Source organism: Scyliorhinus canicula, chromosome 7 (genome assembly GCF_902713615.1).
Source record: "Scyliorhinus canicula chromosome 7, sScyCan1.1, whole genome shotgun sequence".
NCBI classification, from domain to species: Eukaryota; Metazoa; Chordata; class Chondrichthyes; order Carcharhiniformes; family Scyliorhinidae; genus Scyliorhinus; species Scyliorhinus canicula.
The window spans coordinates 28,581,492-28,608,914 of record NC_052152.1 but is presented as its reverse complement, the minus strand read 5'-3'; the positions used below and the strand labels follow the sequence as shown (position 1 = coordinate 28,608,914).

Sequence of the window (27,423 nt, the reverse complement as noted above, 5' to 3'; positions counted from 1 at the left end):
GCATTAAGGAAGAAAGTAGATGATGAAATAGAAAGGTTACGGCGCGACGGCATTATCAGACCAGTACAGTTTTCGGAATGGGCAGCGCCGGTGGTACCAATTTTGAAGCCAGACGGCTTGATACGTCTCTGTGGAGATTTCAAACAGACAGTAAACAAATACGCACTGCTGGACAAATACCCAATCCCGAAAATAGACGACCTATATGCCAAATTGACAGGTGGGCTTTTGTTCACGAAACTAGACATGAGCCACGCCTACCTGCAGTTAAAACTGGACAAGGGCTCCCAGAAGTTCGCTACGATCAACACCCTGAAGGGCCTTTTTCATTATACTAGGCTACCTTTCGGAGTGTCATCAGCCTGCGCTATATTCCAGCGTACGATGGAAAATATTCTGCAGGGACTACCCCAGGTGGCGATTTATTTGGACGATGTCTTAATCACGGGTAGGACAAACAGGGAACACTTAAGGAACCTGGAGGAAGTGCTCAGGCGTTTCGCAAAGGCAGGTGTACGGTTAAAAAGGGAAAAATGTGTTTTTCTGGCCCCACAAGTGACGTACCTGGGATATAAAGTAGACGAGTCAGGCTTACATCCATTAGAAGACAGAGTAAGGGCAATAAAAGAAGCCCCAGCTCCCACCACGGTCCAGGAGTTATGATCATTGAATTTTTTTAAAATTTAGATTACCCAATTATTTTTTCCAATTAAGGGGCAATTTAGCGTGGCCAATCCACCTACTCTGCACATTTTTGGGTTGTGGGGGCGAAACCCACGCAGACACGGGGAGAATGTACAAACTCCACACAGACAGTGACCCAGAGCCAGGATCGAACCTGGGACCTCAGCGCCGTGAGGCGGTTGTGCTAACCACTAGGCCACCGTGCTGCCCCGTTACGATCATTTCTAGGGTTGGTAACCTATTATGGAAAATTTATTGAAAATAGGGCATTCATCCTAGAACCCCTCCACCAGCTACTAAAAAAGGGGCAAAAATGGAAATGGTCCACCCGCCAAAACCGAACATTTAGGGACATTAAGGAACAGCTGTCATCCGAAAATGTCCTAGAGCATTATGACCCAAGGAAGGAGTTGGTGGTCACTTGTGATGCATCCCCCTATGGGGTAGGAGCCGTCTTAGCCTATAGAGGAAGGAATGGGGAAGAACGGCCAATAGCCTATGCTTCGAGGCCCTTGGCGATGGCTGAGAGGAAGTACCCCCAAATCGAGAAGGAAGGACTGGCGGTGATATTCGCAGTAAAAAAATTTCACCAGTATCTGTAAGGGCGGAAATTCACCATAGTGACGGACCATAAGCCGTTATTAGGGTTATTAAAAGAAGACAAGTCAATACCCCCGATTGCATCAGCTAGAATCCAACGCTGGGCGTTGCTACTGGCGGCATATAGATACGTTCTGGAGCACAGACCGGGAACGCGAGTAGCACATGCAGATGCTTTGAGCAGACTTCCCCTCGCGGACACTCCGCCGCAAATACTAAAAGTAGAGGAGACAGTGATGACTCTCAATTTTGTGGACACCCTACCAGTAGACGCACAACATATTCGGTTGTGGACGCAAAAAGACCCAGTTTTAGCCAAGATGAAGCATTTACTGCTAACAGGGGAACTGGAAAGACCAGTGGAGCCCCAGATGCACCCATACTTGAGCAGAAGGGACCAAATAACCGTAGAAGATGGTATCCTATTATGGGGAGCCCGGGTAATCGTCCCAGCTCGGGGCCGTCAGGCAATCTTAACTGAGTTACATCACGGACACTCAGGGGTGTCTAAAATGAAGATGCTAGCTCGAAGCTACGTTTGGTGGCCAGGTTTGGACACAGACATAGCAGCCTTGGTACGTCGGTGCCAGGAGTGCCAACAGGGGCAAAGAGTGCCACCAGCGGCGCCATTGCACCCGTGGGAATGGCCAGGCAGACCGTGGACCCGCCTGCATATTGACCACGCCGGCCCTTTCATGGGCTCAATGTTTTTGGTGATAGTGGATGCCCACTCCAAATGGTTGGACGCCCACCGGGTAAACACGGCAAGCACAGCATCGACAATTGAAAAGCTCAGGGCCTCGTTTGCAACACATTGACTTCCGGAGGTATTGGTGTCGGACAACGGAACGGCATTCACCAGTGGGGAATTTGGAAAATTCCTGAAGGAAAACGGAGTCCGTCACATCAAAACGGCCCCTTACCATCCAGCGACCAACGGCCTGGCAGAGAGAGCGGTCCAGACACTTAAAGCGGGACTCAAGAAGCAGCCGGCAGCGTCAATAGACACAAAGCTCTCCCGCTGGCTGTTTTGACAGGACCACACCGCATTCCACAACGGGCATACCGCCAGCTGAACTCTTAATGGGAAGGCGGCTGCGAACGAGGCTGAGTCTCCTTTTCCCAAATTTAACGGGGAAAGTGGAGAAACAACAGGAGGCCCAATGCAGGGGGCATGATAATAGTCGGCAGCAGAGACATTTCCAGGTGGGGGCACCGGTTTGGGTCAAGAATTATGGGAATGGACCAACGTGGGTCAAAGGCACGGTAGAGTCCCAAACAGGGCCCATATCCTATGAGGTTTCAATAGGAGGTAAGGTGCTGAAGAAACACCTAGACCAAATAAGGGCAGCGGAATCACACCTGGAGGCAGGCGAAGCAGGACCGCCTCAAGCTGGGATAGCCCAGACAGAGAGGATACCCACACCCCAGCCCCGAGCAATTTCTCCAGACCCCGTCATCCAGTCATCAGAGTCGGAGATGGACACACTCGATGAGACCGCCGTGACGCCTCTCCCCGAGGAGGAGGAAGAACAACTTCCAAGGAGGTCGTCAAGGAAAAGACAGGCACCTATAAGGTACACCCCGTCCACTTCGGAGAACGACCCAGCGGACGACACAGAGGTGACACACCCAGACATGAGGAGCAGGAAGAAGCTCCGAGGAATGCCAGCTAACAGGAATTCCTCGGACCTTGGGGGGGAGGGGTGTAATGACCTCCAATTGGCTTTATTGGTTGGCCAATTGGAGTATGAGCTCCCTCAATGATAGCTCATTGAGAGGGCCCATATAATCACCTGTGTAGGCTTTGTGAGCAGTCTTAAGTTGACTGGACTGCCAGCAGCACTGTTTGTAGCTGCTCCTGTAATATCGTTATTGTAAATAAATATTGGTGTGGTGACGGAACTCCTGCCTCCCGTGGATTACTACAACGTGTATGAGAGTTAACCTTTTTGTAGCAAATTTCAAAATGCCATTCGATGCAGTTAAACAGGTGTCAATAGGCAGATCAATTTCTGGCAGATTCTGGGGGGGAATTTAACCACTCATCATCGGATTTCTTCCACACATTTCAATAACAACACAATAGTGTAAGGTTTGAAATGAAATGAAATGTGGCACAGAAAGAGGTCACTTGGCCCATCATTTCTGTGCTGTTGAAAAACTAGCCACCCAGCCTAATCCCACTTTCCAGCATTTGGTCCGTAGCTCTGCAGGTTACAGAACCTGAGGTGCATATCGAATTGAGTGTTTGTGCACCTACTACTCTTTCAGACTGAGTTCCAGATCCCCACAACCCTCAGTGTGAAAATATAGGGCGGGATTCTCTCACCCCAGGGCCGGGCCGGAGAATCGCCGGAATGGGCCGAGCGGCCACACAAAAAAAAGCCAAGGCCCGCCGGCGCCGTTCACACCTGCTCTTACCTGGTGGGACCTCTGTGTGGATGCATCCGGGTGTGGCCTGGTGGTGGGGGGAGGAGCGTCCGACCCTGGTGGGGGCCTCCGCTGTGGCCTGGCCCGCGATCCGGCCCACCGATCGGCGGGCCGGCCTCTCAGGCTGGGGGTCTCTTTTGTTCAGTGCCGGCCCCTGTAGCCCTACGCCATGTTGCGTCGGGGCCGGCACAGAGAACGGAGCCACTGCGCGTGTGCGGCAATCGTTCTGGTCCCACTGCGCATGTGCGCGTTGGTGCTGGTCCCACTGCTCATACGCAGACCCTCGGTGCCCATCTGATGCAGGGAATCGGCAGCTGGAGCGGCGTGAGTCACTCTAGTGAGGTGCTGGTGCTCTGTCGGGGTCAGAATCGCTGATCCTGAGGGCACGTTGATGCCGTTGAGAAATGTGACGGCGTTTACGACTGAGTCAACCCTTAGCCTCGGGATCAGAGAATCTCGCACACATTTCCTCATCTCCGTTTTAACCCTTCTACCAATCACTTTAATTCTATGTCCCCTAATCACTGACCTCTCTGCCCAGTTTATTAGGCCCTGCCAATCCACTCTATCCATGCACCTCACAATTTTGTTCATCTCAATCAAATCTCCCCTCAGCCTCTTCTGTTCCAAGGAGAACAACCACAACCGATCCAATCTTTCGTCATATCTGAAGTTTTACAGTTCTGGTAACATCCTCGTAAATCTCCTCTGCACCCTGCCTAGTGCAATTGCTTGGGTTGGACTTTCCAGCCCCATCCACCACTGGGATAATCCGGTTTCGCAGATAGTCGAGTATTGGCTAGGACGCCACATTCCTCATGGTGGGTTCTGCCACGGCAGGGCTGTAAAATCCCAGCCATTCTTTCTGAGATTAAGTGACCAGAACTGCACACAGTAATCAGGTTGTGGCCAAGCTAATGTTTTAGATTATTACTGTATAACCCTTCCACTCTTGTATTCTATATCTGGGCTAATAAATGAAAGGATTCCATATGCAGTTTTTTCCCACCAATTTAATGTAGTAAATGCTCAAATTGCTTCACAGGAGTATCATTAGAAATAAGTTGACACCAAGCCAACGAATTAGGCCAAGTGACCAAAAGCATTGTTTAAAGTAGATTTTAAGGATTTTAAAAAAGAGAAGTCGAGAGATTTAGGGATAAACGCCCAGTGCCTAAGGACCTAGATAGCGGACAGCATGGTCACTAGTGGTAGGGCAAGATAAGTGGTGCATATACTAAAGGTCAGGCTTGGAAGGTTACATAGATTTGGAGGTACAAAGCCATGGAGGAATCTGAACAGAGGGACAAACGGTGAACTCACATTAGAAAGGCTGTTGATGAACACTGTATCCAGTATTTTATCATGACCCAGTTGGAAATAGCATTATGAGTTTGACTATTTAACTAGAAAATGTAATTAGATTTTAATATTATCTATCTGAAAAATGAGTAGGAGTTTCTACGGAATTTTATAGATGTAGGTCCTCAATTTAATAATGGAGGACAAAATATTGCAAGCATAGAAACAAGTCGGCTCAGTAAACACAAGTAGATTTCAATTGCACATTGCAAGCTTGGAGTAGTGGGGTTGAATTCCACGGTGCGGGGGCTGGCGCACGACACTTGACACAATAGAAGCTAAAAGTCCTTAAAGTCAACAGACATTCAATTGTTGGCATGAAACAGAAGCCCAGAGCTAAACTGATACAATATTATCAGAGCTAAATTGATACAATATTAGACACTAAAGCCAACCATTGTGTTACTGTTTTGTTTCCCACATGCTAGATTGTCTGTCTAGTCTTACTCTCCTATTTACTCCTATATACTTTCTCACACTTCTCTTTCAAACAACTGTCCAGCCTCCCATTTAAATTTATGGACTCTGCTTCAACAACTGCTTGCAGCAAATGTTACGACACCCTAGTGCGTGGTCAATTTCAGCCCCACTTGACCCAGAGTCACAACACAAGTGAATTAACCAATAATTCTTCGCAAAATGCCCAAAGTCTTTGGCCCATGGCTGCCCAATAATTACAGTCACCAGATTTGTAAATGTGAACACAATTACTGTTTTTTAATCACAAGAACTATAATGAAATATGCAGCAAATACAACTGGTTAACTTTCAACTAATACTTAATTCCCCACTTTACCCCACTCTCTCTATACACACACACACAAGACAGACAAACTAAGTGGGGAAGAAAGGAGTTTTTAAAAATCATAGGTAAAGGGAAAAAGAGGCTTTGTTTCCAGCCCTTATTCCTCTTTAAACTCTACTTTCAGTCCGAGGCGTTACTGTAGATTCAGTCAGGCCTTTGTAGTTTCAGAAATATAGCACTCACAGCCTTTCTGGAGAGAGAAAGAGGGTCCTGGTCTTTGTTTGAAGTCTGTAATAGATTTCCTGGAGATTCGTTCATTCAGGGTCCCTGCAGGACCAGAAATACAGCACTCGCAGCCTTTCTGGAGAAAACACGGAGGAGAGAAAGAGAGAGTCCTTGTCCCTGTGCATTTGGGAGTCAAACTGAGCTCCTTGAGACTCTGAAAGTCATTCCGCTGGATCAAAGCACCACCTGCTATCAGGCTGAGAACAACCTTTTGGGCCAATTCATTGACCCCCAGCCAATCAATCAAACTAAGTCCCACTCCATCTCTCGCTGTAGTGACAAAAATCCTGTTCAAACTAGCAGAGACTAACCGAGTCTTCCCTCCTGTAACTTCTGAATTCATCATTCTCTTTCTGCTTGACTTAAAGATACATGTCCATTAATCACCCATGGATCAAAAATTATAATGGCAAAAGAAAAGAAAGAGGAAATAAGGGAATAACCAGGAAGGACTCTTACATACTTCAATCCCTAAAAGAATGAAATGCCAGTGCACGGATATTTCATTATGAAGTATGCAAGACATAAATCACAAAAACATATCCATCTAATCCATCCCCATTATATAAGTTCCCTTTCCAGTCTCTAAATTGGGAACTAGTCAGCCTTTAAACACATGACAAAGCATTTACAATCACATTATCCTTTCTGGGAATGTGTACAATTTTAATGTTGAACTGTTGAAATAATAAGAGAAAAGATCTAATCAAGACACTTGAGAAAATATCAATAAATTTGAAGGGACACTCCAGGGTGCACTCCGTTAATTGATCATAATGTAGACATTAACAGAATAACCTTGCATTCTGGGCTTTAAATCTCTCTAAATGCTAGTGGATTATGGTCTGCACAAATAAATGAAGCTTTGTTGATTGTCATGTCAGACATATACTTCAAAGTGCTGAAGGGCTAATAGCAAGGCTTTTCAATGGTGGAATACTTTCTTTAGCACGGACTTGGTGTTTTTGAAAAATATCCCACTGGCCTCTCTATTCCTGCATCGTCATCTTGTAGTAGCACTGCTCCTACTCTCAGGGCACTAGCACCTGTGGCCATTTTAAATGTTCTGGAAAATTCTGGGGCCTCCAGCACCGATTCGCTAATTAAGATGGCCCTCAACTTCTTAAACGCCTCTTGACAGTCTGCGGGCAAACTATTTTCACTTCCTTCACTAGCACATTGGCTAAAAGGTACCACTATAGTACTGAAGTTCAGTAGAATTTCCTAATGAATCCACACATACCCTGGAACCTCATAATTTCCCATTTAGTTTTGGGAGAGGGAAAGTCCCTTACTTTGGCTGATCTGGGCTCCACTTGCCCCTGTCCCACCATATGGCCTACATAGGTGACTTTTGCCTGGCAAACCTGGTTTTGGGCAAATTAATTACTAGCCTGGCCAACTCCAGTTGTCTGAATAGCTCCTCCAATTGCTCCGCATGTTTGTTCCACGTCTCACTGTGCACTACCACATCGTCCAAGTAGACCACACAGTTAGGCACTTCAGCCACTACTTGGGACATAAGCCAAAGGAATGTTGCTGGTGTATTTTTGAGTCCAAACAGCATTACCCCGCATTGAAACAGTCCTTGGGGCGTTACAAAGGTGGCTTTCTCCTTTGCCTGGGAGTTAACGGGACCTGCCAATAACCTTTCAACAGATCAATCTTTGACAGGAAGAAGGCACTACCTGTTCTATCAATGCAGTCCTGCAATCTTGGAATTGGATATGAATCGGTTTTGGTGATGTCATTTATTTGCTGGTAATTGATGCAGAACCGCGCGGTTCCACACGGCGTAGGCATTAATACTACCGACGAGCTCCAATTCTTCCTACTGGGCTCAATTAAGTTATTTTCCAACATATAGAACATAGAACATAGAACAGTACAGCACAGAACAGGCCCTTCGGCCCTCGATGTTGTGCCGAGCCATGATCACCCTACTCAAACCCACGTATCCACCCTATACCCGTAACCCAACAACCCCCTTAACCTTACTTTTTAGGACACTATGGGCAATTTAGCATGGCCAATCCACCTAACCCACACATCTTTGGACTGTGGGAGGAAACCGGAGCACCCGGAGGAAACCCACGCACACACGGGGAGGACGTGCAGACTCCGCACAGACAGTGACCCAGCCGGGAATCGAACCTGGGACCCTGGAGCTGTGAAGCATTTATGCTAACCACCATGCTACCATGCTGCCCACAAATTATATTAGATTATGCCCATATATTAGATCTCTGCCTATAACTGAGCCATTTTGCGTGGATTCAGGTGGTATGAGTGATGCTTTATCAGTTCGGAGTTTCCAATATCTACATTATGATCAATTTTTTTTTTTTAAATTTAGAGTGCTCAATTATTTTTTCCAATTAAGGGGCAATTTAGCGTAGCCAATCCACCTATCCTGCACATCTTTGGGTTGTGGGGGTGAAACCCACGCAGACACGGGGAGAACGTGCAAACTCCTCACGGACAGTGACCCAGGGCCGGGATTCGAACCCGGGTCCTCAGTGCCGTAGGCAGCAATGCTAACCACTGTGCCACCGTGCCGCCCAACATTATGATCAATTAACGGAATGCACCCTGGAGTGTCCCTTCAAATCTATTGATATTCGCCCATTTCCTCTGGCTCCATGCATTGATTCCCTCTTCTGTCCTTGATTGAGCCAACTCTTTCCCTGGCTATCCTTTTGCTCTTTATATACATATAAAATGCCTTGGGATTCTCTTTAATCCTGTTTGCCAAGGACTTTTCATGACCTCTTTTCGCCCTACTAACTCTTTGCTTAAGTTCCTTCCTTTTTAAAAAATTTGAAGTACCCAATTATTTTTTTTGGAATTGAGGGACAATTTAGTGTGGCCAATCCACCTGACCTGAACATCTTTGCGTTGTGATGGTGAGACCCATGCAAACATGGGTAGTTCCTTCCTATGGTCTTTATATTCTTCAATGTCTTTATTTGTTCTCGGCCTTCTCAACCTTACGAATGCCTCCTTTTTCTTTTTGACTTATATTTCCCGCGTTGAAACAAATGAACTTCAGACCACCAGTCCTGCTGTGTTCAGCAACTTCTCCCTGCCTGCTCTTCCTCTTAGTCTTACTGCAATTAATCTCCCTCAATTACTTCTCTTTCAAATTTAAATGTTGAGCACTCATGTAGCCACCGAAGTTGGCCATTCCCTCAACACAAAATGGAGGAACGCAAAGCTTGCAGGTTAAAATGGACAAAGTTTGCAGCACAAGCAGGCTGCATCAAGTCAATGTGTATTCTGTCTGCTAAGAGAGCAGACAGCACCGAAACGAACATTCCGCATACTCATGAGGCAATCTCCGGGATAGTTAACATAGTAATGGAACGATCCCAGGGACAATGGACACAAATAGGAAAGTGATTGCAACAGTGTATGGGAAACCAGACACCCCGGCACCAGCAGGGTTTGAAAACAAAGCACCTGAAGGCCCGCCCAGTAGCCGAGAGACAGCCTCAGTATTGGGGGGATTCAAACCAATCGACTGGGAAGAGACCCAATCGATTCCCAGCAGGTAGAGAACCTGCCCAAAAGGGCGCGAAGCCCTGCGACCTATAAAAGACAGGTCCTAAACTTAGTTCATTCTTCTTGACCAGCCCTCCTCTCTGGACCAGCCCTCTTGACCAGCTTTTACCAAAGAAGACCTTGACCGAGAGAGAGGAGAGGTTTGGGACAGCAGCTGCCAGCAAGGAAGTCTCACAACGGTCGCTACCAGAGATAGACTCTCTTGACACCTTTTTAACCCGTACCAACCTGAAGTCTGCGGACCAGTGCAGAGAAAGAGGCCTTGTCCCCTGATCCGGCAGTTCTCTTTAAGATAAGTATTGGTTTATTTAGTGGTAGGAATAGTTTAATCATCTTAGCGTGTGCATGGGTAGTATTATAATTGTATTATAATAAACTCATTTGTTTGAACTTACTAATTGGTGTATGGTTTTATTGCTTTGAAATTGACCTTGAAACCTGTGGCGGTATCTTAACGATACCTGGCGACTCCAGAGCTAAGTAACGAAACAGAGCTAAATTGAGTGTTAAGCACACTCACCCAGAACGAGCAACACTCAGTAATGGGTTCTTTCTGTTCATGGTATTTATCAGTGATTTAGGCTTAAATGCAGGGAGCATAATTAAGAAGTTGCAGATGAAGATTGCCTGTGTGGTTTATAGTAAGGAAAATGTGTCAGTTCAAATTATAGCACTCTCGCCTCATAGTCTCAAGGTTCTGGGATCAAGCCCCACTGTAAGGTTTGAGTCCAGAACCTAACACTGACACTCAAGTGTAGTACTGAGGGAGAACTGCACCGTCAGAGGTGCCACCTTTTGGATAAGAAAGTATGGCCCCCATTTGCCTTCTCAGGTGATTGTGAAAGATTCCGTGGCCCAGTGGCACTATTTTGAAGGGTTAGGGAGTTATCCCTGGTGTCCTGGCCAATATTTATCCCTCAATCAACATCACAAAAACATAGTATCTGGTCATTATCACATTACTGCTTGTGGGAGTTTGTTGTGTGGAGATTGGTTGCCACATTTCCGACACTGCAACAGTGACTACACTTTGAAACTTAATTGGCTGTAAAGCACCTTGAGACATCGGGGGCGGGATTCTCCGAAATGGAAGCAGAGTGTCCATGCCGTCGCAAACGCCGTCGCGTTTTACGAGGGCATGAGCAGGCTGCTCCCACGTCGCATTCTGGCCTCTACAGGGGCCCAGCGTGGCGCTGGAGTGGTTTGCGACACTCCAGCCATATATCCCAGCACGAACTGGGTGCCGCGGGATCTGCACATGTGCGGCTGCGCCGGCGCCAACAATGACATGCGGAGTGGCTCCAGTGGCAACCGACACATGCGCAGTAACCTCGCGGAGCGCTCCGGCCCCTCACCAACATGGCGCCAGGGTTCTGGGGCCGGTCGTGCAAGGAAGTAGGCCCGCTTGGGGGGGGGGAAAGAGTCCGGCCCATCAGAGGCCCACCCCGGGAACGGAGTGCCCTCCCCCCCCCCCCCCCCCCTCACAGGCCGCCCTCCAAGCCTTCGCGATGAGTACCTGCCTGCAGCGACCAGGTGTGGACGGCGTCAGCAGGACTAGGCCGTTTACGCATTACCCGTTCGGGCTGGAGAATCGCCACTCTCCATTTGCGGCGATTCTCCGAATCGAGCAGCCCGGCGAGATTCACGCGGCGCTGGTTTCGGGGGTTGGTGGGAGAATCGCGTGCCGGGGTCGGGGCGGCGTGGCGTGATTCGCACGGCACCCCGGCGATTCCCCCCCACCCGGCCTGGGGGGGGGGGGGGGGGGGATTCCGCCCCTGGTGTTTGTGAAAGGTGCTATATAAATGCAAGCCTTTCTTTCACTCTTCTCTTCAAAGACATATGGTTTAATGCTTCAACCAATGCACTATTGGTAGAATCTTTAATTCATAATATCTGGAATGGTTAAGATAGCACAACTTGGCACGAAGCAATTATGGCAGCATCGAGATGTAAACTTAGTGCATTTTCTCATTAGCTATAGGCAACTAAGCACTAATGATCCGACATTAATGCAGGGTGTCCTAAATTTTAAGTTGCCATTCTTAAGGATGTCTTGGATTTGAATTATGCATTAACTTTCCCACAGGTGGTGCAATATAAAAGGTGAACCTTCACTGTTGGCCTCGCCCTGCATCACGAACCAGCACTCCTGCCAACTGAGCTAAACCGCTCTGGTTTAAACCAGCACCACACCAATAAAAAGGTGATAGACAGCCAGCTTGGTTCCATCATTTCAATAAATTGCCCATTCAAAATTTTAATGTTCTAGAATTGCAACAATAAAATAATTTATATGTATACAATGCCTTTAACAGAATAAAATGTCCCAAGGCACTTCACAAGAACATCATAGAACTAAATATGACACTGAGCCGCTTAAGGAGATATTAGGTCAGATGACCAAAAGTTTGGTCAAAGAGGTAGGTTTTGAGGAATATCTTTAAGGAGGAACGTGAAGTAGAGAAGTCAAAAGGTTCAGAGAGAGAATTCCAAACCTTGAGGCCTAGTCGTTGAAGACACAGCCACCGATAGTGCAACAGTTCTGATTGAAAATGCACAAGAGGCCAGAATTAGTGGAGAACAGATATCTCGGGGGGATTGTAGGTTTGCAGGGGATCACAGAGATAGGAGGTGCAAGGCAATCTGAAAAAAAGGACGACGATTTTAAGATCAAGATGTTGCTTGACTGGGAGCCAATGCAGTTCAATGAGCACAGGTCTGATAGGTTCTGATGAAAGCTCGTCCACCTGAAACGTTAACTCTGTTTTTCTCCGCAGCTGCTGCCCGACGTGCCGAGTTTATTTTCCAGCATTTTTGTTCTTATTTCAGATTTCCAACGGCCACAGTATTTTATCATTGTGGATGATGGGGAACTGGGCTTGCTACAAGTTAAGTCCACAGGCAGCAGAATTTTGGATGACCTCAAGTTTATGGAGGGTAGAATGTGGGAGACCCACTAGGAGTGCAATAGTCAAGTCACCAAGTAGCAAATGCATAATTTAGTGTTTCGGCAGATGAACTGAGATAGAGGCAGAGTGGGGCGACACTGTAGAGGGGGAAGTAGGTGGTCTTAGAGATAGCCTAATATGAGGGTCCCTCGTCAAATATAAAGCACTCAGCTAGAGGGAGTAGGGAGGGGTAATAACACAGGAGTGGGAGTTGGCGATGGCATGACGGAGTGGGTGATAGGGATGGCATTGAATGGGAATGCACAGGAGATGGAGTGGGATTTGGGAAGGCATGGGAGAGTTGGCATTTGGGATGGGGATGATATAGAAAGAGAAGAATGTGAAATGGAATGGATTGATATAGAGATGGATGAAAGGAATGTGATGGGAATGACCATGAGAGGAATGGCATGGGAGGGAGATTTAATAAGTATTGTTGTGCTGCCGTTTGGGCGGCGCGGTAGCACAGTGGTTAGCACTGTTGCTTATAGCACCAAGGACCCGGGTTCAATTCCAGGCTTGGGTGACTGTCTGTGCGGTGTACGTTCTCCCCAGATCTGCGTGGGTTTCCTCCGGGTCCTCCCACAGTCCAAAGATGTGCAGGTTAGGTAGATTAGGCATGCTAAATTGTCCGTAGTGTCCACGGTAGCACAGTGGGTAGTACTGTTGCTTCACAGCACCAGGGTCCCAGGTTTGATTCCCAGCTTGGGTCACTGTGCGGCGTCTGCATGTTCTCCTGTGTCTGTATGGATTTCCTCCGGGTCCTCCGGTTTCCTCCCACAAATCTCAAAAGAATTGCTGTTAGGTGAATTAGATATTCTGAAATCTCCCTCTGTGTACCCAAACAGGCACCGGAATGTGGCGACTAGGGGCTTTTCACAGTAACTTCATTGCAGTGTTAATGTAAGCCTACTTGTGACAATAAAGATTATTCTAAAAGGTTAGGTGGGGTTATGGGGTTACAGGGATAGAGTAGAGGGGTGGCCTTGGTTGGATGCTAGTTTGGAAGGTTGGTGTTGATTCGATGGGCTGAATGGTCTCCTTCTGCACTGTCAGTATTCTATGTTTATAAAGATGCTAATTGCACCACAAATGTTTTACTGAAGATTTGGAATCAGTTGAGGAGGCATTTTAGGGTGGAAGGGATGTCGATGCTAAAGCCGCTGTGCGAGGATCATGAGTTTGAGCCGGGGGGTGGAGTGGGGGGGGGGGGGGGGGGGGGGTGATGGATACTGTATACAGGTGGAGGCAAGTGGGGCTGGTCAAGGTGACAAACCTGTATTTGGAGGAAGGGTTCGCCAACCTGGAGGAGCTAAGGGAGAGAGTAGAGCTGCCGAGGGGGAGTGAGTTCAGGTATCTGCAGGTTAGGGACTTTGCACGAAAGGTCTGGAGAGGGTTCCCTTGCTGGAGAGACTGCTGCTCCCGGATGTGGAATGGGAGGGAAAAATTGGGGATATATACAAGTGACTGGGGGAGCAGGGAAATGAGCGGGTGGTGAAGATCAAGGAGAAATGGGAAGCAGAGTTGGGAGGGGGGAATCAATTGGGGAGCTTGGAGTGAGGCACTTCGTAGGCTAAACGGGACCTCCTCTTGTGCAAGGATGAGCGTTATACAGTTTAAGGTGGTGCATATGACTCGGGCGAGAATGAGTGAGTTCTTTCGGGGGTAGAAGATGAGTGTGATAGGTGTGGGCGGGGGCCAGCAAATCACGCGCACATGTTTTGGGGTTGTGAAAAATTGGGACGGTTCTGCGCAGGAGTGTTCGCAGTCTTAGCCAGGATAGTGGAGGAGGAGGTGGACCCGAACCCTTTGGTGGCGATATTTGGGGTCTCAGAGAAGCCAAGCTCATGGAGAGGAGGACGGCCGATGTCTTGGCCTTCGCCTCTCTGATTGCATGGCAGTGAATTTTGCTGGAGTGGCGGTCGGCATCGCCACTGGGGGTGGCGGTTTGGTTGGGTGACCTGTACTACTTCCTGCGATTAGAGAAGATAAAGTATGAGTTAAAGGGCTCTTCGGGGGTTTGAGGAAAAATGGGAGATGTTTGTGTTTGAGGAGATGTTCGTCCCGGGGGAGGGGGGTGAAAAAGAGGAAAAATCCGTAGACTATATAGTTGCTGGTTGGGAAGCATGTTTCCCGGGGTGTTTGTTCGCTGTAACCTGTTTTGATACATGTTTGTAATAAAATACATTTTTTTAAAAACAAATGTTTTACTGGTCTGTGTTAGTATTTCAATACTTTCCTTAGAATTAGTTGGAGGACAGCAACAGCACAGTACTTTTTTTTTAATTTTTAAAATAAATTTAGAGTACCCAATTCATTTTTTCCAATTAAGGGGCAATTTAGTGTGGCCAATCCACCTACCCTGCACTTCTTTGGGTTGTAGGGGCGAAACCCACGCAAACACGGGGAGAATGTGCAAACTCCACACGGACAGTGACCCAGAGCCAGGATCGAACCTGGGACCTCGGTGCCGTGAGACTGCAGTGCTAACCCACTGCGCCACTGTGCTGCCCTACAACAGCACAGTCCTGCCAGGAAGTCAACATTAATGTGTTTCTGTAAAAAATATGGAGTGAGCCTTAGATAACCAGCGATGCATTCAACTTTATTGGATGACAATTTAAATAACCTGACAACAAGGGATTATGTAAAGAGACAGAATAAACGTGTTTCCAGGAAACAATCTGAACTTGGGTATTTATATAAAGTACTATTTATGCAAAGATAGTGTATTGTTAACAATGGCATTCCTATTATTCCATTTTGTGAGTTCACAGTGCATGTTATACCACTCGATTAAGGCTTTTTAAAACCATTACTTTAAAAAAGCAACAATCCTGACTGAAATAGTTTCCCACTTAGCGGCAGCATGAACATTTCCACCCACCAGCCGAAAAAAGTGCAACAATAATTAGTAACAACCTACAGTAGGTAAGTGCAACAATAACTAGTAACAACCTCCCGTATCAGCCTCCCCGAACAGGCGCCGGAATGTGGCGACTAGGGGCTTTTCACAGTAACTTCATTGAAGCCAACTTGTGACAATAAGCGATTTTCATTTCATTTTTTCATTTCATTAGTTGCTTTTCTTTGGTTACAGTATATTTTACTGGCAAGTTAAACAGTGCTGTGAAAGTCACGAATAAACGATAACCTGTTTGTCCAAGAAAGGAGCTACAGATAAACTATTTACTCGGGTAGGGGAATCAAGAATGAGTGTGCATAAAATTTGAAGCTGGCTTTTAAGGAGGGAATTCCAGAGCACATTTTCCACACACAAAGGCTCGTAAAGATCTGAAATCTTTTTGTCCCCCTTTGTGGATGCTGGGACAATTACAGCTTTTAAGACTGAGATTGACAGATCTTTTGTTAGGTAAAGTATCAAGTGATATAGAGCTAATGAAAGTAAATGGAATCAACTGCAGGCAAGTCATGATCCAATGACAGATTTAATGACAGGAATGAGGAAGCCAGGGCTCAGGAGGCTCAACAATCTCTTGTTGCAACTAATGCGCTTTCCTGTACACAATGCAGTTATGATTGAAGCGGTAAATTAACCTCCAGGCCACAATCTTTCACTTCTTATTCAGTGCTTATTTCAGGAAAAGTTTGATCCAAGAAAACAGGGTGTTTTTTGCACGCACAGATGTGTCACTTCCCTCAGCTGATGTTTCTATAACCTCCGAAGTGGCCTTGCTTGCTTCCAAATACACATCATACTTCTTCAGTATGATCGCAAGCTCCTTATCGGGATTGTAGTGCAGCATCTGCCTGTTCAGCAGAGGGACAATTAAATTGAAAATATCTACCATTTTATTGAGCTGCTTAATATCATCCCTGAATTGCTCACACTTCAGATTCCACTGTTTCTGGTTATAAAGAGTCAGAGACTCGCCGAGCTTCCTCCGAAAGGCCACCATATCGTTTTGGACCTTCTCTATGGTTTGTTTTATTTCTTTCTGCCGGACAATCCATTCTGGTTGATATCCATTTTCTATGAGTATCCTGTTCAGATTATGAGTCATGGGATCAATGTATGGATACTGTGAGAGCTTTTGCAGGGGCTTCCCTTTGCCACTTAGGTTATCAAATTCACCTTTGGCCATCGATTCTTGGATGAGATCTTCCACCAACCGTTCCACTGCTTGAGTTATCTTTATTTTCTTGCTCTGCTGGACATCTTTCACCATCATATTGTTCTCTAGCTCCTCGTGTTGCAGTTTCTGTTTTCTGTAGTCCAGAACTTGTTCAGTCGCACGGTTCATCCTGAATTTTCTGTACTGTTTTTCTCGCTGACTTGGCGTCCCAATGCCAATGCCCTCGAAGCTAAGGTACTGCCTATGTTGAGGTGCCATGTGCTTGAATTGTTCGTCCTCCTCCTCGTCCTCCTCTCTCGCAGACTCTGCCTTCCTTTTCTCAGCTAAGTGTTTGACCACGGCCTTGTAAGCTTCTTTCACCTGCATGAACTTCACAGGATCTGCTCCAGAACCACTATCTGGATGGTGCAACTTTACCAGTTTGAGGTAGGCTTCCTTCACCTCGTCGGGACGGCAGCTCTCCTGTACATTTAGCAAGCGGTAGCAGTCTCGGAGGCTTTTGCTCATGGCTTTGTAGTCCGAGAACATCCTCGCACTTCGACTGCAGGTGGCAGCGCAACTCCTTTTAGCTATTAGCATGTTCTCGCCGCACTGACATCTCATACAGGAACCATAGCCACACAGGGGACCGCTAAACTGTACGCGCGACCTTGCATTAAATTGATATTAAAATAAATGCTAACATCCTTCTTAGGATTTACGTAGCAGAATTGAGTGGAGTTACATGTTAGACCAGCAATAAATGCAAATTTGTCTATCCCGATTAAACAAAGAAAACCTGTTGCTTAGACAGCAAACCCCTACAAATATTCAGCAGATATTGAAACAAATGTGTCTGGAAACTCGGTGCCTGTAAAAGTGGAACCCAGAAATCACCTTGAATCCTTTCCGCTCCAGGTAGGAGCCATGATGTTGTCTACACTGGATCCTGGGAACTGTAGTTTGGTTCTTCAAAACACTCAGATAAAACTCCAGGACAGAGCGCTCTCAACTGGCTGAAACAGCGAAGTGATGTAGTCAAATTAAGCTGCGACTCAGATTTAGAATTTTAACTGTTCCAGAACGGCAGGACAAGTTTAAAAGAAAACGTCCAAAAAAAATCCCAATGGACAAACGCCGGATTGAACGTTTACTGTTTTGTCTGGGGCGAGAAGAGTCGGTGCAAAGTATTAAGCAAAACACTGCATGCATTGGAAATCTGAAATAAAACGCAAAAAAACTACTCAGCAAGTTAGACAACATTAAACAGAGTTATCGTTTCAGTGGGGGGTAATCTCTCACCAGAACAGATAGCCAGGGCTGGAGTTGGGCAATATTACCAAGGTCAAAATAGGAGGTCTTATCATAGAATCATAGAATTTACAGTGCAGAAGGAGGCCATTTGGCCCATCAAGTCTGCACCAGCTCTTAGAAAGAGCAGCCTACTTAAACTCACGCCTCCACCTTATCCCTGTAACCCCACCTATGCTTTTGGACACTAAAGGGGCAATTTAGCAAGGCCAATTAACCTAACCTGCACATCTTGAAATGAAATGAAAAATGAAAATCGCTTATTGTCACAAGTAGGCTTCAAATGAAGTTACTTTGAAAAGCCCCTAGTCGCCATATTCCAGCACCTGTTCAGGGAGGCTGGTGCGGGAATTGAACCGTGCTGCTGGCCTGCCCTGGTCTGCTTTCAAAGCCAGTGATTTAGCTGTGTGCTAAACCAGCCCCAGTCCATCTTTGGAGTGTGGGAGGAAACCGGAGCACCTGGAGGAAACCCACGCAGACACGGGGAGAAAGTGCAAACTTCACACAGTCACCCGAGGCCGGAATTGAGCCCTGGTCCCTGGCGCTGTGAGGCAGCAGTGCTAACCATCGTGCCGCCCTTTAAGATTATGAACGGTCGATTTCCGGAGCGGGGCCGCACATTGGAGGGCTCCCGTTCGGGAACGGCATTTTCGGGGATTAACGCCCGGTCCCAGGGGCTACAGAGGTGGCAAAAGCAGAGAGAAGGCACAGTGAAGGGAAATGTCAAAAACAAGTAAACAAAAGGCCATGAAAATAGCAGCTGAAAGTCCGTCGGGGAGTGGAAAGGTCACCGTGGGGACGGCAAGGAAAGTGGAGGCTGGGGTACCAGGGGAGGCCGCATTGCCCACGGGTGAAGAAATGACTACGGTGATGGCCACAGAACTCGAAAGGCAGTTCACAAAGCACATGGAGGCGATGAGGAAGGAGATGGGGGCGGTATTGAAAGTTCTGGTGGAGGAGGCGATTTCCCTGGTGAGGGTGGCGGTATTGAGCACAGTGGCAGAGCTGCGGGAGCAAGGCGATGCGCTGAAGGAAGTAGAAGAGACATTATTGCAGCACAGTGATTAAATTACCTCGATGGGGAAGGAAATGCAGAAGGTGGTAGAGATCATCTGCGAGCCAAAACGGACGACTTGGAAAACAGATCCAGGCGACAGAATCTGAGGATTGTGGGTGTTCCCGAAGGAGTGGAAGGCCCGAGGCCGACTGAGTATTTTGCCACAATGTTGGTGAAGCTATTGGGGGAGGGGGATGATCCCTCCCGATATGAACTGGATCGGGCTCTCCGGGCGTGGAGGCCTGTACCAAAGGAGAGTGAGCCGCCAAGAGTAGTAACTTTGTGTTTTTGTAGGTACAGCGTGAAGGAGAAGGTCCTGTGCTGGGCAAAGCAGAAGCGGGTGGTGCAGTGGGCTGGAGCTGGTATACGTACATACCAGGACTTTACGGTGGAGCTGGCACGGAGGTGGGCTGCCTTCAGCCGGGTGAAGAAGGCACTGTACATCACTAAGGTGCGGTGCAGCATAGTATACCTAGCTAAGTTGAGGGTGACCTACAAATCCAAGGACTTTTATTTCGGGACGGCGAAAGCAGCGGAGGAGTTTGTGAAGGCAGAAGGACTGTGGCTGAATTGAGAAGGTGTCATCATGTGTCATGTACCGATGTAGCCTCATGTGACTGTATTTTTTCACTGCGGTTGGTGTATGTGCTAAATGAGCTAACGTTGTATATACTTGGGCAATGGAAGAGATGGGACTTTCATTTGCAATGATGGTTCTTTGGGGTGTGGGTGTGTGTGCGGGATTTGTGTGCTAAAGGGGATTTCTTGGTTTTCCTGGGGCCGGGCAAGGGGGAAGGAGACCCGGGCGGGGGCCTCCACGCTGGCCGGTTTAAGCCGGCCAGGAAATGGGAGTGAGGTGGGGGAGAGGGGCTGAGGCCACCGGAGCCCGGCAGAACAGGTTCCAATGAGTCTAGCCAGGGTGGAAAGTTGGGGGGGAAGGAACAGAGGTTGGGGGTAGGAGTTTTGTAAAAGGAAGTGGAGGGGAGGAATCCGGGAGGGGGGGAGGGCTTGCAGTGCGTGGGTGTAATGAAATGAAAAATGAAAATCGCTTATTGTCACAAGTAGGCTTCAAATGAAGTTACTGTGAAAAGCCCCTAGTCGCCATATTCCACCGCCTGTTCAGGGAGGCTGGTACGGGAATTGAACCGTGCTGCTGGCCTGCCTTGGTCTGCTTTCAAAGCCAGCTATTTAGCCCTGTGCTAAACCAGTCCCGGTTTGTTACTGTTTACTGCATGTTGGTGGGGTGTAAATTTTGAAGAAAATGTGAAAATAGAGAATAAAAATATTTTACAAAAAATAAAGGTTATGAACGGTCTGTTTCAAAGTTGCCACAGTGGTGTGTGAAATCAATGGTTAGGGAATGAGTTTGTTGCAGGACCGAAGACAATGGCTTCAGTCTTCCCAACACACTGGTGAAATGTCTTGATGCCGTAGACCACGTCAAGACCTTCCTTCTCAATTTGCCCGTATTTATACTCAGCATCAGAAAGCCTTCTTGAGGTGAGGCAATTGGCCTCTCTGAGCCACCCTCCATTGTATGGGATAGATCTGCCCCTATCTCAGACGGCGAAGCATCACAGGTCAGAATTATGGGGTTTCTCAGATCAAAATAAATCAGTGGGCTCAAAAGTTGCAAGACCTGCTTTATGAGTTGGAAGGCTTGCTCCTGTGGTTTTTCCAATGCGAACACTGGTGTTTTCTCAAGAGCACATGTAATGGTGCCAATGTCATTGTGAGATTTGGAGTAAAATGACCATAATAGCCTCCCACCCCTAAGAAGGACTTTAATTCTTAATTAGATGCTGGGACTTTTCTTATGGCTCTCACCTTGCCTTCAAGTGGGTATAGGACCTTTGAGTCTACTTTGAACCTCACTAGCTTGAAATGTGCACTGCTCGGGTTTGAGTCAGATTTCCACAACGCTGAATCTTCTGAACACCTCTTTCAAACTTGCTAGGCGCTCCTCCCTGTGATGTTCCTGTTAAGGCGTCATCCAGGTAGATCACAACCGTTGGGATCTCTTCTCCATTGTCCACTGGAATATCCCACAGGTCGAGGAGACGTGAAAAGATAATGTAGTGTATTCAAACAGGCCTTCCTGCACGTTAATCGTCGCAAACTTTTGGGAATCTTCATCCAGTTCGAGTTGCAAGCACACATGACTGATGTCAGGTTTGGTGTATATGAGGCCCCCTGCCTCAGTCTTCTAGATGGTTAAGGTCACCTCCATATTGAGTGTTCTCTGACATGTATCTTGGGTATCTACCTTTATCCCTCTCCATTCACACCTTTCCAGAAACTTCTCTGACTTTCGGTCAGTGAGGTCTCGGGATGGGGGTCCCAACTTTCAATGAATTAGATGATGACCACTTGACAGGACACTGGGGCCCACCCCCAGTTGCCCACCTCTGATGGTGCTGCTTGCTCGCAATCGTTGCCATATAGGGTAATGGCAGGAACTCTGGGTGCCAGTAAATTGTGGCTAGATCTGGGAAACCCAAAACAAATCAATGCATATGAATGGAGCCAATTATCTCCTGATGGGTGATTGACAAGGCAGACCCAGACTTGCCCTGGCAGTTTCTGCTTGTGTATTTGACTTTGGTCAAGTCTGAATTCCCATCAGCCTGCCTGAAACTGACTGCAGTTTAATTTAAAACATGCAATTTTATCAGGCCCAAAATCCAGGCCCTGCCATGTTTACCACAGTGACAATGGGAGAAACCTGATGGGAGGGATTCAAACACGGAGCTCTACAAACGATGGACACAGATTTGATAAGTGACAACATGTTCAGAGACTTTGGAGAGGAGAAAGGTTGGAGATGGAGTGATTGGTTTGCAGGGAAGATGGAAGGCAAGAGACCTTTTTTGAGAGGGGTGATGATGGCAGATTTGAAGGAAATCTACACTGTACCTCAGGAAAGAGAAGTGTTAACAGCAGCTAAGGAGAGGAAATTGGGTGGTCAGCAGTTTAGTGGGTCTCATGGACTAGATAAACTTGGGGAGGGCATGAGAGAAGAGATGGCAGAAACTAGAGGAAGACACAAGTTCAGAGCTAAGGCAGGGAGAACCTTTAAAGGACTGGTGAAGGGTGGGAGATGGTAGAGGCAGCTGATTGGATGATCTCAGTCTTAGCAACAAAGAAATCCATGAGCTCCTTTCACTTATTGTAGGAGGTGAGGGTGGAAGAGACGGGAGAGGGGTTTAAGAAGACAATTTTATTTATTTTCAAAAATAAATTTAGAGTAGCCAATTATTTTTTTTCCAATTAAGGGGCAATTTAGCGTGGTCAATCCACCTAATCTGCATATCTTTGGGTTGTGGGGGTGAAACCCGCGCAGACACGGGGAGAATGTGCAAACTCCACACAGACAGTGACCCGGGACACGATCAAGCCCAGGTCCTCAGCGCTGTAGGCAGCAGTGCTAACCATTGTGCCACTGTGCCTCCCCTAAGAAGACAATTTGAAGTAGAGAAAAGAAGCCATGGGTGATCTTTGTACTCCAGGATGACCCTGGAATAGTAAGCAGCTATAGCAGATGAAGAAGGAGGTCTTGTGACCCAGTGGGTAGTGCCCTTGCCTCTGAACCACAATCTCTGGGTTTGAGTTCACCGCAGGACTTGATGGCCAAGGAAGGTGTGTTAATAATGTGACCAAACAGGATGAGTACTAACCGGCAAAATCCTTCCCACTCACGCCAATGACAGGCAGTAAGAACAGAGAGATTCCTGGTCAGTCATGTCATGGAAAGAAAGTTGGAACCTCTACCATCACTATCCATAGTTTCAAACTACAACATGCAAGTAAAACGTGAATGTTGCCACAGCACCTTGACACCCGGAGTGATCAATAATACACCATAGCACGTGAGAGCAGGATCTGATGATGCTTTATGTTCCAACTCTAACAGTGACTGACTAAACCAGTTGTCTGCCATAACCTTTTTCATCCCCTGGACCTAAGAGAGTGGAGATGAAGGCTGTACCTGGGGAATGACCAGGGTGAGAGTGAGTGATAGTTTGAATGGGCACTAGGAAGAAGGTGGGGGTTGAGCAGATCAGAAGCTGTGGAAATGTCAGAGGAACAGAGGGCCAAAGGCTAGAGAGTTGGGATTTAGAAAATGCAGTTGTAAGCAAATTGGGACAGTGTTCCTTCCAGGGTTGGGAGAGGGATGTAGATGGAGTGATGTAATGAAGCGATCAGAGATGGCCTTAGCAGCGGTTGATATGATGCCAGCAGTGAAGCCACACGAGATGGCAAGACTAGTGATCTTACCACCAGCCCCAAGTGGGGTTCCCAAACGTCATTGACCCAGGCAAGACCCCCTCGATTTGTCATTGTCTGGCTGGGTGAGGTGGGATGACAGGTTCCGTGTCTTTATTCAATCCACCCTCTGCTGGCAGCAACAAAGGGTTAATCTAACAAGGTTCACTTCCCCTTGGGTACCTTTTCCAGACCCAATAGTTATGTTTAAAAAGGAGCCAATTTAACCAGGCTTTCTTTTGGGTTAAGTTAGAGTAAGTTTATTAAATACTAACAGGCAAGGAGAAATGTTAAAACACGTGATTTTACATTCATAAGGATTAGAGATAAGGATTGAGTCCAGTAGTCAGTAAATATTTCAAAAACTTAGATGGAATTATCCTGGAGTTGCGAGGAGTAGATGATGACGTGCTGTGGCCATTAGGACTGTTCGTAGTGTATTTGAGAACCAGAAACAACCCAAAACAACCTTCTTTATTGTGGAATACCATTTATGGTGCTTTTTGAGCTTTCCAGAGAAGTACCTGACTGGTCTCTCTATTCCGGATACGGAAGGACGGCACCCAGCCCAACGTCACTCACAACAATGGCTACTTTAAATGCTTGCTTAAAACCAGGGCTGCAAGCACAGGTTCACTCAGTAAAATGGTCTTTAGCTTTTAAAAAGCTGTCTGGCATTTCACAGGCCACATCACCTTTGCACTTTTCTGTAGTAGGTCTGTCAGTCGGGGGCAGCTACTGTACCAACGTTTGGCTAGAACCCACACATGTCCAAGAACCTAATGATTTCCCGTTTTGTGGTGGGAATGAGGAACTGGGCTACGTCTTGTACCTTGGCAGCCCTGGGCAGTATCTGTCCCTTCAACTTTAGCAAACTCTCTTTGCACAAAATTGATTACTCAGTCAGCTGACTGTACTCTCTGAAAGATGGCTTCCAGTTGGTCTAAGTGGGTTTCCCAGGTTTTGCTGTACACTAGGAAGTCATCCAGGTACACTAAACAATTGGATAAGCCCGGCACTACCTGGTTCATCAGCCGTAGGTAGCCAGGGCATTTCAAAGTCCAAAAGACATAACTTGACATTTGTATAACCTGTCTGGAGTCACAAAGACAGAGATTTCCTTCACATGGGCCGTCAAGGAACCTGCCAGTACCCCTTCAGCAAATCTACCTTCGTAATATAGGCTACTTTACCGACCGTATCTATGCAGTCTTCCAACTGGTTAGGAATCAGTTAGGAATCAGGATCGAGTCACTGCATTAACTTTTCGGTAGTCAATGCAGAAACTTGTTGAGCTGTTCAGCTTGGGCATGAGCAAAACTGGGAATCTCCAGCTATGTTACTAGGTTCCATTTGTTTGGTGCTCCGGCATGTAGTTAATTTCCCCCTGGATCAGCTTTGCTGTCTATAGGCATTAGGGAAGTTGCCTTATGGAAGTAGTCTCTCCCACATCTACGTTATGTACAGCTAGGGTGGTACAACGTGACTTGACTCTGCACAAGCCTTTAAACATGGTGGGCAGCCTCAGCAAGTCTGCCTACTGTTCTGTTTCTAGGTGGGAGGTCAAGGAATGTTATTGCAGTCGTTCTCCAGGGTCCAATGTGGGCCTCACCCTTGTCTGCATCCAATTAGTCCCCACTGCTACACCATCTTTCCTGGTCAGTGGCAATTGGACAGACCATGACTTGCTTGTCTCTTTCTTGGCTGTGATGTTGCTTTATCAAGCTGACGTGACACAGCCTTTGTTTTTTCCTCCAATCTGGGGTCTCAATTAGGTAGTTCATTTCCACAAACTTCTTTGCAACTCTGTACAGGCCACTGAACTGGGCTTGAAAGGGTTTATCTGGTATTGGTAGGAGCGTTAACTCATAGTCTCCTGGCTAAATGGTTCGGGCCTTGACATGTTTGTCTGCCTGCTATTTCATAGCTGTCTGGAGATTTTCAAGTGTTCTTGGGCCACCTCACAGGCTCCCATGAGCAGCTCCCGGAACACAGTTACGTAGTTTAACATGGAGAGTTCCTCCTTCTGCTCTGGAAACCTCTCCTTGATTATTTTAAGAGGCTCTTGCACTTGGTGCCTTTAAACTAATTCAAATGGAGTAAGACCAGTGGACTCAGTGGGTGAGTCCTGGTTGCAAATAGAAGCAAACCTTGTCCCTTAGCCCAGTCACGAGGATACCTATGGCACTATGCCCTGATCATTGTTTTCAAGGTTTGGTGGTATCATTCTAGCACCCCCTGCAATTGTGGGTGATATAGTGATGACTTCAGCAGGGTCACGCCCAGGTTATCCTCCGGAAATATCTTGTACATGAAATTCTGAGCCATGATCCGACTAGATCTCGGTGGGCAAACCTGGTAAAGAATTGGGTCAGTTCCCTCACCACTGCTTAGGCAGATGTGGTTCTCAGGGGAACAGTCTCTGGGAAATTGGTAGCCACGTCCATATGATCAGGATGGACCTGTGGCCCCCCACTTTGGTTTGGACAGAGGCCCCACAAACACCTTGCCAAATGGCCCCTCAAAACCAGCAGGGAATCGTAGGTGTAGGTGGCATTGCAGGTTGGGGTTTTCCCACAGCCTGGGACAACTGGCACGTTCTGTAAAACTTTACTATGTCCCTATGGGGATGTGGCCAGTAGAAGTGTTGACTAATGTGGGCTTGGATTTTGTGTATACCGACATGCCCAGCCATCGGAATTTTGTGGACTCGTCCCAGGATTACCGCGGAGGCACTATTACCTAGTGGATCACTGTCCATTCCTCATTTGCCGGTCTGTGAGGTGGGGGGGGGGCTCCATTTCCACACCAGGACCTCATTTTTTATGTAGTAGCATTCAGGAACTGCCTCTGCCTCAGCTTCATTGTCAGCAGTCTAAGCTAATGTTTTGTAACTGTGGGTCAGCTTGTTGGGCTGCTACTAAGGAAGATTTATTTATCTATTTTCTCCTCAGAGTTTTCTAAACTCCTGAAAAAGGTTTCAGGTAACCAGACCGGAGGGTCTTCTGTCTCAGTGTCACCTTAGCTTCCCCTTACAGAGCTTTTTTGGCCATTGATTGAGTTACGACACAGTCAGGGAAAATACCTGGCACTTTCTCTGCAGCTGTTCGGTTTCCTTGACTTCATTGGGTTTTCTGAGACAAGTGTAGATATTATTACCATTGATCCTGCCAGGTCGTTGTTGAGGAGCAGGTCGACCACTCCATCTACGGGCAAACTGGGGATGATTCCCATGGTCACAGGCCATGATTCAAGGTTGCACTCCAGATGTACCCGATATAGGGGAATGGGCATGTACCCTCCTTCAATCCCCTTTACCAACACTGGCACGTACAGCATTCTCTGGTGGGAAGGCCATGCCTTTTCCCAGCAGTAGAGTCTGGCTGGCACATGTGTCCATCAGTATTACTCACCTCCCCCTGGGGAAATGTGGCCACCTTTCCTTTGGATACAAAATCCTGGTAACTCTCAGGGATTAATTGAACCTCATCTGCACTCTCCCGAGAGATCCCATCCAGAGAATCACAGTTGCAGTCAGAGCTATCGCCTGGTCTGCTATGCTCTCTGACTGACTTGGGTGTATGGGCCCCAAAAAATCCCACGGGTTTTTCCCGTAGCCGCCAGCAATTGGCTCGGATGTGTCCTAACGTCTGGTAATTATAACGCACAGGTTTCTAGGCCTCACTTTTTGTTTCTGCACTACCCTTCCTGTCCTGAGGAGGGCCCCCAGAATTTCCCTCTTACCCATGGGTGCTTGGTTTGCTATCGTTCTCCTGCCTCTATCCCTTCCAGTTGATTGGGGTTGACTCGAGGAGGGTTTCCTCTGGAACAAGGGTCTGTGGATCAACTCATAATTGTCGGCCTGTGTGGCTGCCTGTCCGGCACCAGCAACCCTTGGCTCCTGTAGGTGGGCTCAGCGCCGGCCCTAGAGTTGCTGGCGCCCCGGGCAAGCTGAACTTCGGCGCCCTTGGGGAGGGGGGGCGGGGCCTGGGGGGGGCATGGCCTGGGAGGGGGGCGGGGCCTGGGGGGCCGGGGGCGGGGCCTGGGGGGGGGGGGCCGGGGGCGGACCCGAGGGGAGGGCGGGGGGGGCGG

The 27,423-nt window shown here is 47.5% G+C and overlaps 1 protein-coding gene across 1 annotated transcript; it reads right to left on the bottom strand.

The window, feature by feature from the left end:
• Window positions 1–15,208: 15,208 nt before the first annotated feature.
• Window positions 15,209–17,730, bottom strand: dnajc28 (DnaJ (Hsp40) homolog, subfamily C, member 28). The gene has a single exon (XM_038801637.1). The coding sequence runs from the start codon at window positions 17,319–17,321 to the stop codon at window positions 16,215–16,217; it is 1,107 nt and encodes a 368-aa protein (XP_038657565.1). The 5' UTR covers window positions 17,322–17,730; the 3' UTR covers window positions 15,209–16,214.
• Between the last annotated feature and the right edge of the window lie 9,693 nt (window positions 17,731–27,423).